This window comes from Ursus arctos, unplaced genomic scaffold (assembly GCF_023065955.2).
Source record: "Ursus arctos isolate Adak ecotype North America unplaced genomic scaffold, UrsArc2.0 scaffold_25, whole genome shotgun sequence".
Taxonomy (NCBI): Eukaryota; Metazoa; Chordata; class Mammalia; order Carnivora; family Ursidae; genus Ursus; species Ursus arctos.
In genome coordinates this window covers 1,369,127-1,388,655 of record NW_026622930.1, presented here as the reverse complement: position 1 = coordinate 1,388,655, position 19,529 = coordinate 1,369,127, and the positions used below count along the sequence as shown (strand labels likewise).

Genomic DNA, 19,529 nt, shown 5'->3' with positions numbered 1-19,529 from the left:
AGTCCGCACGGGATGGGAGGCTCCGAGTGGGCCTGATAGGAGCCCAGCAGACTGTTGCAAATCCTCTCTGGAAACCCAGTGCCTGCAGAGGTGGGCCAGGAAAGGGGTCTGCTGGGGGGGGCCTCTTGGAGACCCTGGCTGTGCAGGGCTGGTGAGCATCCCTGGCTCTGCTGGCCAGGTGGCCTGCCATCAGGGGTCCTGTCTCCCCGGACTCTAGGGTCCTGCAGATCAAAGGCTGTGCCTCCCGGTGGAGCCTGCCAGCTGCTACAGGCAGGCATGTTGGTCCCGCCACTGCTTGTCCTATGCTGGACACTGAGCCCCTGAGAGTACAGGTGGGGGCGCGGGTGGGGGCGCTGGGGAAGGGGACACACTGTCCTCGCTCCCTGTGGCCACCAGAGCGCGTGCCTCGGTCCTGGATGGAGGTTCACCTCAGGGCAGGTGTCTGCCCCAAACCCCCAAAGACGCAGGAAGGGCCCCCAGCCCCTTCCCTCTCCCCTCCCCCACCCTGAAGACGGCCCCCAGAGTTTCTAAAACCCTGAGGACCCAGGCCTGGTGAGGACCAGTGGAGTGGGTACCCAGGTCCTCCTCGGAGCAGGGCAGCACAGGTGCCCCCCTTAGCGTTCACACGGGAGAGACCTGGCTGGCGGAGCACACCGTCTGTCCTTGGGCCCCTACCTCCAGAAGCAGGTGCCTGCGGCCCCGCTGGCACCCTGGTGGTGGCTGGGCGGGTGGGGGCGGGACCCGGCGGCCTGGAGGTCACCAAGAGGCGCCACCACGCCCGCCAGGCCCGCCCCCGGCCCGCCCCCTGCCCCGGGCCGCTCCTTTTAATGGCGCGACGGTGGGGCTCTCCCGTAGCCCAGCGCAGCAGAGGAGCCAGACCAACATGTCGGGGACCCGCGCCTCCAACGACCGGCCCCCCGGCTCGGGCGGCGTCAAGCGGGGTCGGCTGCAGCAGGAAGCGGCAGCAACCGGCTCCCGGGTGACCGTGGTGCTGGGCGCGCAGTGGGGGGACGAGGGCAAAGGCAAGGTGGTGGACCTGCTGGCCACGGACGCCGACATCATCAGCCGCTGCCAGGTGCGGGCCCTCCCCACCCACCTAGCAAATCCCCTCCTCCCCTGGGACCCAGGGCCCCTGTCCTCCCTCTCCTCCTGCTCCCCAACCTGGACACGCCTCTTGGGTACCTCCCCTTCCTGGACACCCTCCCCTGAGGCCACCCGACCCCTCCGCACGCACACACTCCCCTCCCCCGCTCCCTCCCCTGGGACCGCCTTCCCCACCCAGCCCCACCCCTCAAGGCAGGGGGCCAGGGAGGAGCTATAAATACCTATGCTGAGTTGGGGACACCGGATCTTCAGGGTGTGGGGTGGGGTGCGCCCTGGGTGTGACTCTGGGCCCTCCCGGTGTGGGGGTGGGGTGGGGCCCGCAGCTCCGGGCTGGTTTGAGACACCCTCCCCCCTCACTCTGTCTGGGTCTGGCTCGGGGCTGGCCACAGGGTGGCCCTGGGGTGCCAGCCAAGAGGAGGCAGAGGCAAGGGCAGGACAGTGGGCCAGGACCTGAAGGAAGACAGGCCAGGGGCAAGGAGGGTCCCCAGCCAGACTCAGGGGAGAGGAAGGGGCCACAGATGGCTGGCCAGGGTGACCCAGTGGCTGGCAGTGCCACCGGGGAGGCCAGACACGGGCTCTGTCCCCAAGGGCCCAGGGTGGCCACTGCCAGCTGAGGGCTGCCCTCAGCGCTGCTCCCTGGGGCCACCGCCCCTGTGCCAGGGCTGAGAGCCATGCTTGCTGCTTGAGCTGACTTAGAGCTCAGGGCACAAAGGGGCCAGCTTAAGGGTGCATGCTTTGGCCGTGCTGGGGTTTGGAGCCATGCCCAGGAATGCTGCCGCAAATGGGGAAGGGGCACCCCCTGAGCTCCTTGTCTGGTCTGTGGCCTCGTGTCCCAGCTCCTAGCCAGGAGGGCAAGGGAGGAGCACACCCCCAGGGAAGGAAATGGGCCCAACGCTTGGCTCAGGGAACACCTCAGCGCCATCTGGGCCACTCCTGTCCAATGCAGACAGTGGATTCCTGGAAGGTGTTCCTGGGATCCTGAGGGACCTCCCACCCCCTCTGCCCCGAGCCAGGCGAGCAAGCCCACTCCTGGCCCCAGACAGCCTCCAGGTGCCAGAGGCGGTCTCCAGGCACCCTGCTGCATGAGCTGGGGGCCCCTGTCACTCGGCAGCTGGGCACATGGTACCAGCGCCCTCCACGTATCCCGCACTCCGGTGAGCCTCACAAGTCTGTCTATGGCCCGTCTCCCTTCTGAAGAGCCTGGGGGGCTTTGCAGGCCCTCCTAGCTACGGAAATGGTTCTGGAGGGGGCCTTCCCTGCTCTGCCACCTGGGTCAGCAGGACAGGACCAGCCAAGCACAGAGCAGGCTGGAGCCCCGTCACCTGACCTGGGGGCTCACTGGGCACCCTCGCCCCTATGTCACTTCTCAGACTGTGATCAGATGCGTCTCCACCTGCAGGAGCCCTGGCTGACCTCACAGTGGGGATAACTGTGGGCTGTCCTGGGAGCCCAAGCGCCTCCCCCCCTCCAGCCACCCGATAGTCTGGTGAAGCAGGGAAACAGGCCCAGAAAAGTTGAGGAATGAGAAGCAGTAGCACGTGTGGGCCCTCATGTGTGCCATGCACCCATCGAGACAGCACGGGGGTGTCAGGGAATGCACAGTGAGAGCCCCGCCCCAGCCCTAGGGAAGGCTGCCTCTTACCTACAGTGTGTATGTGTGAAGCTCAAAGTCACGGCTGCAGGTGCACGGAGCCAAACCCAGCCCTGACCCCAGGAGCTAGGCTGCGCATGGGAGCAAGGGGCCCCGGGAAGCAGACAGTGGGGCACGTACAGTGGGCGGGAGTCCCATCTGGGTGTCTGCCTGGAAGGGCTGAAGCCAGCCAGCCCCAGTGACCAGAAGGGTCACCTGGCCTGTCACTTGGGCCCAGGGCCGTCCTGAGTGGCAGCTGCCTCCCCCACAGCTGCCTGGCTCTGCTCTGCCTCTGCGGACCCTCCACGGTCAGCAGGCCTGTCTCCTCCCTTCTCCAACTCAGCATCCCTCTGAAGCCCTTTGTGGCCCTCAGCGGTCTGGGGCCCGGCCCACTTGCACCCCCACAGCTATCCTGGTTTCTTTCCCATCAATCATGTGGGGCCTGTGGTCAGCACCCCAGGACTCCCCCACTGCCTTCCCCACCGTCCAGGGTCTCGGGCTTGGGTCCCTCCTGCTGGTTTCTGTGCCATTTGGGGGGCAGCCTCCCCTTCTCACTGAACAGATCCCGCAGGTCCCACCTCCCATGCCATTCCCATGGCACCTCCAGCAGCCCTTTGTCTACCCCCAGTGTTCTGGCTCTTTGGGGGATGCTCTGGGGCACCTGGGATCGGGGCAAGGCCGGGAAGGCCTCCCTTTGCTCATAGCGGTGCAGTCTCTTTCTGGGCCATGTCACAGCACCCCTTAGACGGCTGCTGGACTCCAGAGGCGCCAGCGTCGCTGTTCTCTGCGCTGACTTTGCACGGGCTTTTGGGTCTTGAGCTCTGCCCACCTGTCTTAGGAGTCCTTACATGGCCACGGGGCTCTGCTCTTTTGCACCTGCCAGCGTCCTTCCCCATGCTCGACCCTCTCCCCAGCCTGGAGTCGGCCCAGGCCCACGGAGCCAGCTGCTCACACCCAACCCTTCCTCTGTTTCCAAAGTCACTCTGGCCAGAAGGCTCTGGGGCCCCCTGTCCGGGACGCCAAGGTTGGGATTTAAAATTCCCTCCTTTGCAACTGCAGTGAAAACGGTACTGGGGCTCCATGCATGGCCATGTTCACTTCTCGGGGCTGGGGGGAGGGAGGTGCCGTATCCAGCTGGGGCCATGTCCAGCCAGGTCATACCTCGGGAAGTGCCAGGGCCTCGAGCTGGTGGTGGAGAGCTATGGTGCTGTGCATGGTGGTCTCGCTCTTTGAGGGGCCGCATCCTGAGGCTGGGGTGGGTATCAGACGCTTCACCTTGAACCCCAGGCTGGTCAGGACCCTCCATGGGGCAAGGGGCAAGGGGCGGGGAGTGCCTGGTGCCGCTTCCCGAAACAGGCCTCCCTGCGGGTTTGCACCCTCTGATGGCCGTGGCTCCAGAGGGAGGGTGTCTGCAGCGTACACAGCGCTTACTGGCCGTGGGAGCATCTGCCCTGGGCGGCTGACACCTGCGTCCCCACCTGGAGCCCCTGAGCTCTCCCTCTCGCCCCAGTGCCACCCTGAGCAGAGGGCGACTTGGCATTGGGGCGAATGAGTGACTGCAGCAAACAGCAGCCGAGGTCAAGTGCCACATAGGTGGGTGGACTTCAGGTCTCACCCCGACAGGCGGGGGGGGGGGGGAGTCACCGGTGTCTCCACCCTGAGGGCAGGCCCCTGGCTGTATTTCGCACAGGACCCTCGTAAAGCAGGCTGCTCCTGCCGCCCAGGACCCAGACTCAGCCGGACCCCCACCGCACCCAGGGCTGGCCAGGAGCGGCTCCACCGCCTCTGAGAAGCTGCCCCCCGCCCCTGCTCGCCTCCCTGCTCCTTTTGTCCCCGTGTCTGGCACTCAGACCAGGGCTGGGGATGGACGAGGGCAGACGAGCCGGCCCCTCCCCGAGAGAGCCGGACTGGGGAGGTCAGCAGGCTGTGGCTGCAGGGATGGGGGTGGGGCTGTCAGAGAAACAAGATCAGGAATGTTGGGGAGGGGGGTCTGGAGCTCAGAGTCCTGGGGCCCCTCAAAGCTGATGGAGGTACTCCGTCACAGGACAGACAGCCAGGCTGGTTCCTCCCTGGGAACCAGGGCCGAGGGAACACTGTGGCCAAAGGAGCCGTCCAAAACAGCGTGGGGACCCATGTCGTTGGGGGGTTCAGAGGGAATGGGGGGGGCCTGGTAGGTCAGAGGTCAGGGGAAGGCCATCCACACCAAGGACATCAGGGTGCTCAGGACGGGGGCTGGTGCAAGGAGGGCAGGAACGGGACAGATGCTGGTGAGCGAGGGTGCACTCGTGGGAGACGAGGCATGCAGAACGCAGACTGTGATCCATGGCAGGGGGGCACACGGAGAGGCCCCTGGAGGAGGCGCTGCCACAGCCCTGGGGGACCCTGCTCGCTGCCCCCAATGCACACTCGCAGCCTACCCGGCCCCACCCCATTGCCTCCGAGGAGGGGGAGGCCCCTGACCAGCGAATGGACCTTCTGCGCCGGCCAAGCCCACCCCTCATAGTCCCTAGGCCTGCGCCTGCGGGTCCCAGACCAGACTTGGGGACCGGGGGCCTGCCCTTCACAGGGCCCAGCTGCCTGCCTAGGGCTGCTGCAGAAGCAGGTCCCTCAGCCTGGCAACGGCCCCCAGGAGAGTCCAGGGGCTCCACAGAGGCCTCCTGGAGGGGAGGGGCCTGAGGGCGGCACAGAAGTGGGACCAGGAGGATGGTTCTCACAGGCTGTCTGTCCCCCAGGTTTTGGGGCCCAGTGGGGACATCAGAGCCGGCTCTCCGAGCCACACAAGCCTCGAGGCCCCAAGTAGGCTGGCTGAGGCTGCGTTCTCTAGATGCTGGGTGGGGACTGGGGAGGGGTTCTGCACTGTGTGGCCCCCGGCCACTGCTCACACTCCAGCAATAGGCAACAGGCCACGTGTGTATCTAAGCCTGGGCAGCCCCCTGGGGAGGGCTCCCCGCTGGGCCTGGGCCTCACCTTCCCTGGTCCCAAGGAGAGCGGGCCCGCTGGACCCCTGCAGGGACAGGAGGAGTCAGAGCTGGCCAGGTTCCCGAGGGGGCCAGCTTTGGCCCTGGTCCTGTTCCTACGTCCAGGAGTGAGAGAGCCCACTTTCTTAGACCCCTGCCTCCAGGGAGCCAGCTGGCTGGGGCGTCCATGAGGTTCGGGCAGGGGTGGTAGGCATGGCTTCAGTGTCAGTGGAGGGTACGGAGCTGAGCCTGACCCAAGGCTCCAGCACAGAGGGAGGACCTGGAGGCAGGCAGAGCCCCCCAGTGGCCACACCAAGCCCTGCCTCTGTGCCCAGCTCCCGCCTGACTTGGCCTGTCCCCCAGGGGCACAAAGGTAGGGGGAGGCCGGCTCCAGGGAGCTGTGGAGCAGACAGTGAAACGGGTCTGGGAATCCCCCCAGGCTGCCCTGAGGTCCAGGACGGTCCTCACTCACTTTCCCAGGGCACAGAGCATGGGACCTCCAGCTTCTGCCATCCTAGGACAGGGAGGCTAAGAGACGCCCAAGAGGCACAGGCGGCCAGGCGGGGCCAGACGTTCACACCCGTGTCTCGCTGGGACCCTGGACAAGCTTCTCCCTCCAAGCGGTTTTCCAAGCCCGGCTAGAGCTGGCAAAGCTGCAGCCCCCAGCCCGACGGCCCCCTGGCCCAGCCCTCCTTGGGCCCACAGACGACAGCTGGCAATGGGGCTAAAGCCCAAGGAGGGCAGGTGGCATGTTCCTGCCCGCATGCCACCCAGGGGAGGACGGACTGGGGTCTCTCTGGGACAGTCACCCTGAACCTCTGCGGAGCTGCTGGGGCTGGCTCACACCCCTGGGAGTGGACCATGGTCTGAGCCCTGGGCCCCACTCCTGGCCGGGGTCATTTGACGCCCACTGGCTGACGATGGCCCATGCCTGTTCCTAGGTGCCTGTGTTTACCCCAAACAGAGGTGGGGGCGTGCTCGACAGTGCTTCTGGTCTGCGTGTGTGTCCTCGGGCCAGCTGACGTTGGCACTGGGCACTGGGAGAGCAGGGGGAGGGAGGCGGGGTGTCCGGCCCAGCTGAGGCAGGCGGGAAGCCGCTGTGGGGGGGAGAACGTCTGCAGACAGGCAGCGGGCCTGCATTCCAGGCCAGCTTGAGTAGTGCCACACACTCCCTTCCCTTGGGACCCCAGGTCCCCCGTTGGCCAATGGAGACCAGACCTCCTGCGGTGGTGGCTGTGGTTCTGGGTATGAACGTGCATGCGGGTGTGTGTTGGGTGCCTGGGTGAGGGGAGTCAGCACACAGGTGCCAAGGTGAGGGCAGAGAGGGGGCGGTCTACCTCTGAGGCTGAGCCCACTGCCCACCCGGCCGTGTCCCCCCACCCGATGAGCGTCTACTCTCTTCATCTCCCTTCCCTCCAGCAGCCCTTCTGGGGTCCCTTTCCACGTCTCTCCGTGGCAGCCCACCCAGCTCACCTCCCACTACCGTTTCCGTCCTGAGCCCCCATGGCTGGTCTGTGCTGCCTGTCCACCCTTGCTCGTGGGGCAGCCCCCTAGGCGCCCAGGCCCCCACCTCCCCCTTTGTCCTTCCCATCTGCTCCCCACAGGACAGCCCGTCTGTTTCCACCATCATTCCCTCAGAGGCTGCGAGCAGTTCCCACAGACAACGACTGGGGAGTCCCAGGACAGCTCGGCCCCCACTGGCCACGGGGAGCTGGGGATGGGGGGCCCGGTAGTGCGGCAGGGCCGTCGGGGTGCACGTCTGGACTGCAGCAGCCCCAGGAGTCTGTCAGAGACGTCCTCCATGCCGTGTCAGGGGTGCCGGGAGCGGATCCACCAGCCTTTCCACGGGCACTCCAGACACTCAGTGCTCAGGTGTCTGGGGCCCTCTGTGGACCCGGCTTCTAGCAGGAACCTTCTGGGCAGCCGGTACAGCTTGCAGGGCTGAGCCCGGAGCGAAGGGATGTTGTGGAAGTCGGGGAGATGCATTAGGGCTCCAGGCCCACTACTTAATTTACCGATGCATGATGTGAGGTCCGGGAGGGAAAGCCCCTGGCCCCGGGTCTCTGGGGTCCGCCCCTCTCTGTCTCCAGGCGCCCTGCCACCTCCTGCCTGGGCTCTTTGGGTGGAGGAGACATAAATCTCATCCAGATGCACTGTAAGGAACAGGTGCTCCTGGGTGCGGAGGCAGGGGGAGGAGGCCGCCCTCATTCATCCCTGCCTGGGGTAGGCAAGACTAAGGCCGCTAAGAGCCAGCAGCCCAGCACCCCCCTCTTCGAGGTAGGAGGACAGTGGGGTGTGGCAGGGAGTGGGCCTTGGCCGTGGAGGGGCCCTACGGATAAGCCAGTGTTTCTGCGGGAGCTTGGGGCAGGAAGGTCGGGCTGGGCTGGGCCCAGGGCATGGGGCACCAGCCAGCCCGCTTCCCCACCCAGGGGCAGCCCCAAGGTCCAGGGACGCACACTGGGGGCCCATCGTGCCCTCTGCTGGTGGGAACAGCAGGCCGGGCATCCCTCCTGGGGCTGAATCTCCTTGGGCTCCCCACAGCCCCCCTCTGCCAGCCCCAGCCCACCAACAGCAGGAGTTCCAAAAAGAAAGGACCCTGTCACCCAGGTGTCCCCCAGGACAGGGCTGCACTCCAAACCGTGTTTTCCTTTTTATTCTTAATGGGAGGCATAGGCCCAAAGGGAGTCGTCCCTGCTAAGGGGGCTAGGGGCACTGGCCCTCACCCAGGCCCAGATGACGGTGCTGCCTAGCCCCCCACCACCACTGTGGAGCATGGGCTGTGGGGGCCTGGGTTTGTGCTTCCTGAAAAGATTGGCCCCTCATCCCTGCTCCAGAGGGGCTCATAGGTGGGGCCTGTGCCAAGCCAGCCTCCTTGGGGCATCGGCACGTGCCCACGAGATGGTCCTGGGCCAGGTGGGGAGGGTGGGACTAGCCCAGGCGAGGCCCCCTCCAAGCCAGCCCCCTGGTCAGGCCCCTGCACCTCATCCATGGCGTGGGTCACTAACCCAGCACACCCCAGACGCGCATCAGAGCCAACCACGGCACCAGAGGCCCAGGGTCCAAGCAGGGACAGCATCCCGTGCGCCCTGGAGGACACGACCACTGACCTAAGCCACTTGTGTTTGGAGCTGGTCCATAGTGAGCTGGACAGGCCCTCCCAGGGTAGGTCCAAGGCCTGAGGCTGCTCACACTCAGTGGGGCTTCTGTTCCTAGGGGGGCAACAACGCTGGCCACACCGTGGTGGTGGACGGCAGGGAGTATGACTTCCACCTGTTGCCCAGTGGCATCATCAACACCAAGGCCGTGTCCTTCATCGGTGAGTGCCAGCAGCCTGGGGTCCGGCGTGCGTCAGCAGGACGGGCCTGGGGTGACGTCCTGCCCAGGGCCCCCCCGCATGTGGGGCTGGCCGTGGCAGGAGAGCTGGGCTGGCCCACGGGCCTGTCCTGGGAGCCTGTCCTGGGAGCCGCCCAGCCTGGGCCAGAGGGAGAGAGGGCGGAAGCCTCCGTGGAGCCGCGCGTGCGAGCCTGTTTGCCCGTGTGGGAGTGAACGTGTGTGGGTGTGGTATGTGAGCAAGCGTGCTGTGTGGATGGGCACGTGCAGGTGTGCAGGCAAGTGTATGTGTGTGTGTGTGCTCGAGCAGGGGCCAGACTCCTGCTGCATGGATGGAGGCCCAGCCTGCGGGCTCGCCTGCCTCCCCCTCCCCACAGCACCCCTGCCCTGGGGCTGGGGCCTTCCCTGCCCTTCCAGGTACCTCCGGCCTCCAGGACTATGGGGTCTCTTGCTCTGTCTCTGTCTCTCCTCTGTCTCCCCGTCCCTCCCTCCCTCCTGGCCTCCAGGCCTGACCGCCTGTCCTGCCCTCGGCTCTTAGCCTGAGCCTCCCCTGCCCAGAGCAGTTAGCATAGCCGCCCGGCCAGGCAGCCTGACGCCCTCCCGCAGCGGCCAGGACTATTCCTCCGGCTCCCACCTCGACTTAGCACGACTACCCTCTGACTTACCTGCCCCCCCTCCGGCTGGGAAGCATGGCTGCAGCTGCGGGTGTGGGCCCAGTGAGCGCATAGGGCCGGGCAAAGGGAGGGTCGTGTCGGCTGAGGGGCTGTGTGCGGTCAGGCTGCGCAGGAGGACGGACTCAGGCCGCTCAGTGGGCGAGGACGGCGTGGCGACCACCCCCAGTTCACCCTGGGTGGGGGCCCGGGCTGGGGCTCTGCTGCAGCCTTCTCCAGGCCCAGCCTCGTCCGCTGGGCCCTGGGCCCCACTTGGCGGGAAACGAGGCCAAGGAGACCCTGCTCGGTGAGAGGTCTCCGGCCGGTGTCTGAGGAGCTGGGGTGAGTCAGGGCCAGCAGCCAGAGCCCGGGCTGGGTGGTCCCCGGGAGCACCGAGGGGGTCAGCTGGGTCAACCCAGCCGGCAGCGTGCTCAGCCGGGGGCGAACGTGCCAGAACTCACACAGCTGCCCCACGGCTTGCGACATTCCCGGGACCCTGCCACGTGGTCATTTCAGGACACGCTGGCATTTAGGTGACCTTTTGTACTCGGCGTGGCTTGCACAGTCTGAGCCACTCCCATCTGGACCCATGTCCTGTCTCCCTTGGCCGAGCCTGTGCCACCGGCAGCCCTGGTGGGGACCGGGGCCGGGGGGCTCCTCCTGAGAAGACAGCAGGTGGCCCAGCCCCGCCACCTTCGGTCTAGCATTTTGCTTCAGCCTGGACCCCACACGACATGCTGTGTGACCTGGGGCAAGTCACCTTCCTTCTCTGGGCCTCAGCCTCTGCCGCTGTGGATCACAGTTCAGTTTTACATGGAAAGGGAAGGCACGGCTCCCCAGAGGCCCTGCTCGGGTTGGGGGCTACGTTTCTCCTGCTTTCCCATTTTCATGCCATTTTCATGCCAAATAAACTACACCAGCTTTAGTGGGATATAATTTACGGGCCACGAAATCCAACACAGTTCAGCTTGAGAGCCTCGTCCTCATCCCAAGAAGTCCCCTCTGCCAGTCTCCTCAAGCACTCCTCTGCTCTCGGCTCTGCAAACGCCTCCTGGTGCTTTCGTTTGGTTCGGACATTTCTTCTACTGTCATGAATACACACAGCATCAATTCACCATCTCAGCCGTTTCTAGGCATGGAGCTCAGGGGCACGCAGCACGTTCACACTGTCACACGCCCACCGCCACTGTCCGTCTCCAGAACTTTCCATCTCCCCAACCTGACACTCTGTCCCCATTCAGCACTAACCCGGTCCCCCTCCCCAGCCCTGGCGCCGCCCCTGCTGTCCCTGTGCATCTGGCTCCTCCAGGCACCTCCTATGAGTGGACTCACACGGGTGTGTGTCCCTTGGTGACCCGCCTGTGTCACTCAGCATAGTGTCCTCAAGGCCCACCCATCTGGCAGCAGGTGTCAGAATTCCCTTCGACGTAAGTCGCCGTGTCCGCTATGCGACCCAGTCCCCTGTGGTGTGTTACAGGCAACGGGGTGGTTGTCCACTTACCCGGCTTGTTTGAAGAAGCAGAAAAGAATGAGAAGAAAGGTAGGTCCGCACGCGCACCCTGGCCCAGGAAAGTCCTAGCAGCGTGGTGACCAGCGCCTCCCGTGTGGGTTCCTGGGGGTATGGGGGGCGGTCAGTTTCCCCAGCTCGGCAGGCCCCCACCTGCCTCCTGCTGGCTCGGCCTGTGCAGAAAGCCAGGTCTGCCCTCAGGATGCAGAGAGAGGGGCAGCCCAAGGCCCCAAAGTCTGGCTGTGGGCCTCAGTGTTTATGAGGAGCTTTCATGACACTGGGGACGGGCGGCACCTGGAGGGTCACACTCAGGAAGTCTGGAAGGGGCCCTGGGACCTAGCATTTGATGAAGCCCGCCAGGACACCTAGATGTCCGGCCAGGATTGGGGACCGCTGGGCCGACCACACCTACAGGAAGAATGTGGTTCCTGAGGTTCCTGGAGGCAGGAGGCAGGCAGCGACCGAGGCCACCAGCCAGGGTGTCTGGGCAAGCTGCCCCCTGTGAAGGTTGTCTAGAGGTGGCATCCCTGAGACCTTGATGGGGTCCGAGGAGGAAACAGGCCTCAGCCTCAGGGCTCGAGTTGAGAACAGGAGCGAGAACAGCCAACCAGAACCTGACCCCAGGCATGAGCACCAGGAAGAGCCAGGACAGAGGCCCCTCAGGGAGAGGTGGGGGCGGCCCCTGGGGGTGAGATTCTGGGCCTTTAGCAGGGAGAGAGGCCATGAGGGGAGGACACACCCCACGTGAACTTTGTGGACTCTTGCCCTGGGTGGGAGCTGGGCCAGCTGCCCAGCCTTGGCCGCCTTGCCCACGACGGCTGACTGCCTACCGCGTGACCGCAGGTCTGAAGGACTGGGAGAAGAGGCTCGTCATCTCCGACCGCGCCCACCTTGGTAAGCATACCCGGGCTGGGCGCAGGGCTGGCACCACCCACCTGCCATGGGAACAGCCATCCCCCAGTGGCCCTCCTCCCCGGCGTGCTGAGCCCACATAGCTCCATGAGGTCTTCTCCAAGAACTTCAAAGTGGGCAGTGGGTCAGAATCACGGTCCCCATTGGCAGATGGGAAAACTGAGGCCCAAAGGGACTCACGGTCACGTGTGAGTCTGTGCTGGGCAGAGGCAGATTCTAGTATGTCCCCTTTTAAATTGGACCACCTGTCCCGGGCAGCCCGGGCGTGGGCAGGACAGCTCCATAACCCCGTGTCTGTCTCTCGCTTGGGGACACTCACCTGGCCGCGCAGTGTTTGACTTTCACCAGGCGGTCGACGGGCTGCAGGAAGTGCAACGGCAGGCCCAGGAGGGGAAGAAGTGAGTATCTCCAGGGGCTTCTCTTGTCTGGGTGGCTTTTGAGTCTGGGAGCTCCGGGTGTGCCGAAAGGGGAACAGGGGCCCCTTGAAGCCACCACGACCACGGGCATCCCAGCCCAGCCTGACCACATGCACGAGCCACCCAACCCCTTGCCCCACTAGCATCCACGGCCGTTCCTTTGTCCTCCAAAGATATTTATGAGAATGTGCCAGGCACTGGTTCTCCAAGCCAGGACAGGGTGAAGCCACGGCCGTCCCGCCCCATCGAGGGATGTGCTCACTTGCCCCATGTGTGCACACACCCACGCACCCACACATGTGTGCACACTCAGACTCTGCACGCACACTCACACACAAGTGTGACAGGTGGCACGGCTGAGCAGGCCATTTACTGAGCCTGAGGCTGGGGCGGTGGCAGGCAGTGGGTACGGGGTGGGCACGGCCAGCGCGCCCAGCCCCCTGGAGCAGCAGCCGGCAGATGAGGATAGCAGCATCCTCAGTGCCCGGCCAGAGGGAAACTGGGGCCCGAAGCAGACAGGATGTCTCAGAGCCAAGGCGTGGAACGACGGGAGGGTTACGGCTGGCCCAGAACCCACTTGCGGGGGGGCCCCAGCCCCCGGATCCCTGACAGCCAGCCAGCGGGGGGGGGGGGGGCAGTGGGCTCTCGCAGCCCCCCAGACTGCTGAGGAGGGCCCCTCCCAGCTCGACCCTTGTTTGTAATAGGGGTGCACACAGGGGCCGGGGTGCCGGCCTGGAACCCTGAGCGTCCGGGCTCCGCACAGGCCCCCAGCTCACAGCGCCCTGTCTTCCAGTATCGGCACCACCAGGAAGGGGATCGGACCCGCCTACTCTTCCAAAGCTGCGCGCACGGGCCTCCGCGTCTGCGACCTCCTGTCGGACTTCGATGAGTTTTCTGCCAGGTACCTGAGCCACCCACAGCCTGGGGGGGGGGGGCTGTGTCTGGTGCCGAGGGCGCCGACACCCAGGCAGGGCAAGAGCTCGCGGTCACTGTCGCCCCCGCAGATTCAAGAACCTGGCCCGCCAGCACCAGTCCATGTTCCCCAGCCTGGAAGTGGACGTCGAAGGGCAACTCAAAAGGCTCAAGGTCGAGCAGGGGCGCGGGCACGCGGGGGTGGGGGGTGCGACAGGGGCGCAGCAGGGTGGGAGGTGTGGCATGGTGCGGTGGGGGCGCTGCAGGGGGCGCAAGGGGGAGGAGGGCGCAGCGGGGGCGTGGTAAGCAGGCCTCACCAAAGCACGAGGCACGAGGGCCTTGTCAGACGCCCACAGAGCACTCAGGGAGCCACTGTCCCAGGCACGACTATGGCGTGGCTGGCTGTCCTGGGGACCACAGACCTCCAGGTCCCTAGCTTTCCCACAGGGGACATTTCCCAGGACGTGCTGGGGAAAGAGGCTGTCCCTGTCCTATTTGGGGTAACGGATAAAGATGGCCTTGCTGACTCATACAGGGACCTCAATTTAATCCCCTTTGAAGGCCTGTCTCTGAATACAGTCACGTTCTGAGATGAAGGGGGTCAGGACTTCAACAGCTGAACCCGGGCGGGGACACCCACAATTCAGCCCTTGGCTGCAGGAGGAGGCTAGTTCAAACCTCACAGACAAGACGGGGCTGAGGGTCGTTCCAGGTCCCAGGACAGGTGTACAGGACAGGCACCTTTTGGGAAAGGAACGTGCTGGAAGTGTCAGGCTGTCAGGAGGGGCCTGGCCCCACCGCAGCCTCCTCTGCCTCCCCCACAGGGCTTTGCTGAGCGGATCCGACCCATGGTCCGAGACGGTGTCTACTTTATGTACGAGGCGCTCCACGGCACCCCCAAAAAAATCCTCGTGGAAGGTGCCAATGCAGCCCTCCTTGATATTGACTTCGGTAGGTCCCCAGCCCGACTGATCCCAATGACCCCCACGTTCCTGCCTGCTGGGGACCAGGCTGGCTACTGACCGGATGTGGCAAGGCTGCCTTCCGCGGCCACACTGCCGCCCTGCCCATGACAAGGATCACGCCGCCCCTCATCTTCCTACTTCAGCTGGGAGGGGACGTGAGAGAGCTGACCTAGGCGGAAAGGGAGAGAGGCCAGAGGTGCGGCCAGGGCTCCCAGCGAGGCTTGGTAGAGCCAGTGTGTCCATGCGTGCGGGCCTTCTGTCCGTCCTGTCCCAACCCCCCCCCCCCCCCGCCACACCAGCACTGAGGCCACATGGTACAGGCAGGGGAGGCCCCACCATCCAAGCCAAGAGCAACCTTCTCCCTCTGTTCACCCCCAGACTCCTACATGGGCCACAGTGGCCTGTTGCACGGTGCCCACGTGGGTCACTTACCGGGATGGTCCCTGGGACCACCGGCTCTGGAAACCCCACCGAGGGGATGTGCAGGAGGCCGAACCACCCACTGCCCTCTGCCAAGCCGGAGTCCCGGGCCGAGGTGGTCTGCAGGGGTGGCAGGCAGCCCCTGACCGGCTCTGTCTTGCAGGGACCTACCCCTTTGTGACGTCATCCAACTGCACCGTGGGTGGCGTGTGCACGGGCCTGGGCATCCCCCCACAGAACATAGGCGAGGTCTACGGCGTGGTGAAAGCCTACACCACACGCGTGGGCATTGGCGCCTTCCCCACCGAGCAGATCAATGTGAGTCCCCTGCCCCAGCGGGACCCGGCGGGCGGACGCAGAGGCCGTGCTGGGCGCCCAGTGGTGGGCTGTGCGGAGACACACAGGGCAAGGGCAGAGGCAGGTATCCACAGGTGCACGCGAGGCGGTGCGCTCCAACAGCCCCGCCGCACACAAGCTCCCGTGGACCCCGCTTTCCCGGGAAGCACCACAGGCAGGCGGAGTGCCTCACGGGCCCTCACAGCACCAGGCGGTGTGGCTCAGGGGTCCCGTCAGGATGCTGCTGCCGCCTTTTCTCCGCATAGCTTTGTGCCCTTGGCAGCCAGGGCCCACGGCTCTGGTCCTGAGCAGGGGCGTGTGAGGCCAGCGTGGCAAGGGGAGGGGGAGGCAGCAGAGAGGAACGCGGAGCTCAGAAGCGGCCAGGCGCAGGCTCCCTTTCATGCCGCGGGGCACCTGCTCTGCTGTCACGCAGGAAATTGGAGACCTGCTACAGAGCCGTGGCCATGAGTGGGGGGTGACCACCGGCAGGAAGAGGCGCTGTGGCTGGTTGGACCTGATGATCCTCAGATATGCTCACATGCTCAACGGCTTTACCGCGTAAGCAGCCTTTCCAGCACGTTCGCTGTGTCGGGGTACAGGTCAGAGTCTCCCCTTCTGCTCAGCAGGGCCACAACGGTGGGTGCCGTCAGAGCCGGCCTGCCATCTGCTTCTGAGCGCGTGCGGGGACGGTGACCGCAGAGGGCCAGAGGGCGTCCAGGCACCTGCAGGAGGTTAAAGTCGTGCGTCTAGACAGGGAGAGTAAGCCCAGCACCAAGGGCCTCCACTGTAGTCCTCAGGGGCACGACACCTTCTTCACAGGACCTGGCCTGGCTTGGCCGGACCTGAGTGTGCAGATCTCCATTAGGTCTGCTGGGTGTGGGGCTGGGCGGTAGGAGGGACACACCATCCCCACTGGGGCTAGGTGCTGAAGAGCTGCGCTCTGAGTGCTGAGGTGCGGAGGTCGCAGCAAAGCAGAGCACAGGGTGGCATGGCCACCACGGGCGCAGGAAGCACAGAGAGACCCCCCCCCCCCAACGAGGGGGGAAGGAAAGGGACCGTGGAAGGAACAGTGCCTGTGCCAGGAAGAACTGTGGATCAACGCAGTCCCTGGGTGTCCCTGGGGCCACTGGCCACGAAGGAGGGCTGAGACCCTCCACGTGGCCCTGTCAGAGGGTCAGTAGGGCTGGCGCTGTGGGAACGGGGTCACATGGGGGCACCCAAGATAAGGAGACCTGGGCCAGGCAGCAGCCACGCTCCCGAGCCCACTGCATGTTTCTGGGGCCACCGCGTCTGCATTTCCCGGCGACTGTAAATAACAGGGGAGAAGCGAGGGTGGAGGCCCAGCATGCCGGCAGCTTCTCCAGTGCCTCTCCATCTGCTGGTCTGGGGACAGGCTGGCCTTGACGAAACTGGACATCCTGGATGCCCTGGACGAGGTGAAAGTCGGCGTCTCGTACAAGCTGAACGGGAAGAGGATCCCCTATTTCCCAGGTATGGGGATGCGGAGACTTTAACGTCCGCTGCATGGGAAGGGGAGAATGGAAGGGTCTGCAGACTGTGGGAACAGGTGGGAGCCCACCCCTGCTAACCCCAGACCCTGGGGGACACTTCAGCACTGCCAAGGCCCACCTCCTGGGCGCACTGGAAGCTCCGTGCAAACGTAAAGATGACTGTTTTACTTAAGAAAACATGGTTTTCAGGGGCGCCTGGGTAGCGCAGTCGTTAAAGCGTCTGCCTTCGGCTCAGGGCGTGATCCTGGCGTACCGGGATCGAGTCCCACATCGGGCTCCTCCGCTGTGAGCCTGCTTCTTCCTCTCCCACTCCCCCTGCTGTGTTCCCTCTCTCTCTGGCTGTCTCTCTGTCACATAAATAAATAAAATCTTAAAAAAAAAAAAAAAAGAAAAAGAAAACATGGTTTTCAGGTATTTAAGACCTAAGGGGTTTCTGCTCCCATGCGACCCTTTTTTTTAGAAAGTACACAGATTTTCTTGGATCTCACAGTTCCCATTCTGACCGCACTCCCCCCAGCGGCTTCCTCCCTGCAGCCATGGGGGAGCTGGCCTCATTCTCCTCTGAGCCCATGTGTAGACCCCCCAGTCCTCTTGGCCTGTGTCCCCTCGCCCTACTGACCCCTGACCTTTGAGAGGGCACAGCGGGGGTATGGCGTGACCCCAGGGGTCCAGGGCCCAGGGGAGCATGCAATGAGGACCCCTCGGTAGACAGCTTGTTCTGGCACCTTCCATCAATAAGGGATGGTTGGCATCTACTGTGAGCCACGTGCCAGAAGTCACGGAGTCCTGGCTGGACTTGCCCTGAGAATAGGACACAGAGATCCTTCAAGATCCCTTCATACTTCAGGGCTTAGAATTTCCAGGTTCGTAGAGGGGGCGCCTCGGGAACTCAGTCGGTTAAGCATCCAACTCTTAATTTGGGCTCGGGTCATGATCTCGGGATCGTTACAAGATTGAGCCCTGCGTTGGGCTCTGTGCTCAGGGCAGAGTCTGCTGGGGATTCTCTCTCTCCTCTGCCCCTCCCCTTGCACACTCGCTCTCTCCCTCTCTCTGTATATATATGGATAAATAAAATCTTAAAAAAAGAAAGAAAGAAAGAATTTCCAAACAGGGTCCACGGAATTCCTTGGCTGAGTCACCTGTGAACGTGCTAACAGAGCCCTTAGGAATTCCATGTCCAGGGAGGACGTGTCCCCTGGTCTAGAAGGGGTACAGCCAATGTCCAAGAACCACTCCCCCCCGCCCCACTGCTGACAAAACCAAACAGGGCCGCGTGCCCTGCCCCCGGCTGAGTTGCAGCAAGCAGGCCCCCGAATGGGTGATCCGAGCACCAGCATCTTCGGGACACAGGTCACCCCCCACCCTCTGTCTCCCCAGCGAACCAGGAGATACTGCAGAAGGTTGAGGTCGAGTATGAAACACTGCCTGGGTGGAAGGCGGACACCACGGGCGCCAGGAAGTGGGAGGACCTCCCCCCACAGGCCCAGAACTACGTCCGGTTCGTGGAGAATCACGTCGGAGTGGCAGGTGGGTGCCTGTGTCCCGGCCACCATCCCGCCCTCTGCCCCCAGCCCCCTGGGCTGAGCGGCCCTTTTCCCTTCCAGTGAAATGGGTTGGTGTTGGCAAATCAAGAGATTCAATGATCCAGCTGTTTTAGACAAAGAGAGCGCTGACCCAGTCGACTACAGCGGCCCCGTTCCCCATCGACAGCCAGAGTCAACGCCCGAAACGAAGAAGTAGGAAAACTATTTTCTGTACTTTTATATTTCTAAGCCTTCAGCTCAGCCACCGATGTCTACAGCGATCCAAACATCTGACAGCCAGAGTTGTGTACATTTTTTTTTTTTAATTCTGCTACTGAAAATGAGCCAAAGTGCTCCAAATGGAGAACTTTCATGGCACAGTCGTTGTCATATGGCTGTATGGCCGGCTGGAGCAGTTCAGTAATAAACAGATCCAGTAGCCACTGAATGGTGGCAATCAGTCCATGTCTGGTTCTGACTGTCCTTTCATTTTGACTTTCGTGGTGACAACAGTCCGGGTGGCACACATTCCCAGTACCACAAAGCCGAGTTGTTGGCTTGCTTAGATGGGCACCGGACTCGGCCCAGGCAGGAGAGACCACAGGCAGTCAGTGCTTCCCAAAAGGGAACCGTTACAGCAGCACCCCCTTAGCGCTAAGCCCCCCTGCGCAGGGCGGAGGCAGCCCCCCAGCAGCCCCTCTTCACATCAGCTGCAGGCAGCTGCCTTCATCCCTCTGGAGGCCACGGGATTGAGTGTCACTTCTTACCTGGCCATAGCTGCCACGAGCTTACTGTGGTCTCCACTGGAAGCAGACTAGCCTCCTTGAACAACTCTTCAGAGTCTGGGGTAAATTTAGAAAAATAACCTGCCTTTCGATATCACTGGGGAGAGGGAAGGAATTAGATGGGGAGACCCAGAGTCTGTCAGGGTTAAGTCCCAGCCCTGTAACATGACAGTGGCATCTGGGCTCATGGAAATGGGTCGAGTGCCCACGGGGCTTGCTTTCCAAGGGCCACACGGGTCCAGTGGGCTCCAGTCCGGCTGGCTCACACCACAGAGATGCGAACCATGTGACAGCGTCTTTAGTGAGCAGGCTCAATTCTGAAACTCCTGTGACTCCACGCACACTAGCGAACTGCTCCAAACGGTGCCCGGAACAGTCTAGAGTGATACGAAAGAAGCCAGGAAAACGGGCTACGACCAGCTTCCCTGGGCCTTCCAGTCAGTGAGGAGCACAGATGCTTGAAGGCAGGGGTGAGAAGCACCAGCAGAAACTGTTCTTTGAGTTTCCTTCCAAGCCGGCGAGAGGGATGGGAGGAGAGCCCCAAGCAGGGGTAGGTTCTTCCAGAAAGAGG

The 19,529-nt window shown here is 63.8% G+C and overlaps 1 protein-coding gene across 2 annotated transcripts; it reads left to right on the top strand.

The window, feature by feature from the left end:
* The first annotated feature begins 795 nt into the window (after nt 1-795).
* Nucleotides 796-18,638, top strand: ADSS1 (adenylosuccinate synthase 1). Of its 2 annotated transcripts, XM_026515178.4 has the most exons (13): nt 796-1,075; nt 8,905-9,007; nt 11,149-11,211; nt 12,022-12,072; nt 12,422-12,488; nt 13,300-13,407; nt 13,511-13,592; nt 14,243-14,369; nt 14,967-15,121; nt 15,573-15,697; nt 16,533-16,630; nt 18,028-18,177; nt 18,255-18,638. In XM_026515178.4, exons 1-13 carry the CDS (start codon nt 884-886, stop codon nt 18,305-18,307), a joined length of 1,374 nt encoding a protein of 457 aa, XP_026370963.1. In that variant the 5' UTR covers nt 796-883; the 3' UTR covers nt 18,308-18,638. The 2 variants fall into 2 exon arrangements, with proteins under 2 accessions (XP_026370963.1, XP_057174485.1); XM_057318502.1 differs by having other exon boundaries at nt 18,028-18,638.
* Nucleotides 18,639-19,529: the final 891 nt, after the last annotated feature.

Bases quoted from the DNA above. Each gene is read 5' to 3' on its own strand.
- ADSS1 (XM_057318502.1), top strand. From the start codon at position 884: ATGTCGGGGACCCGCGCCTCCAACGACCGGCCCCCCGGCTCGGGCGGC. The intron at 1,076-8,904 runs GTGCGGGCCCTC...TTCTGTTCCTAG, and splicing joins ACATCATCAGCCGCTGCCAG to GGGGGCAACAACGCTGGCCA. The intron at 16,631-18,027 runs GTATGGGGATGC...CTGTCTCCCCAG, and splicing joins GAGGATCCCCTATTTCCCAG to CGAACCAGGAGATACTGCAG.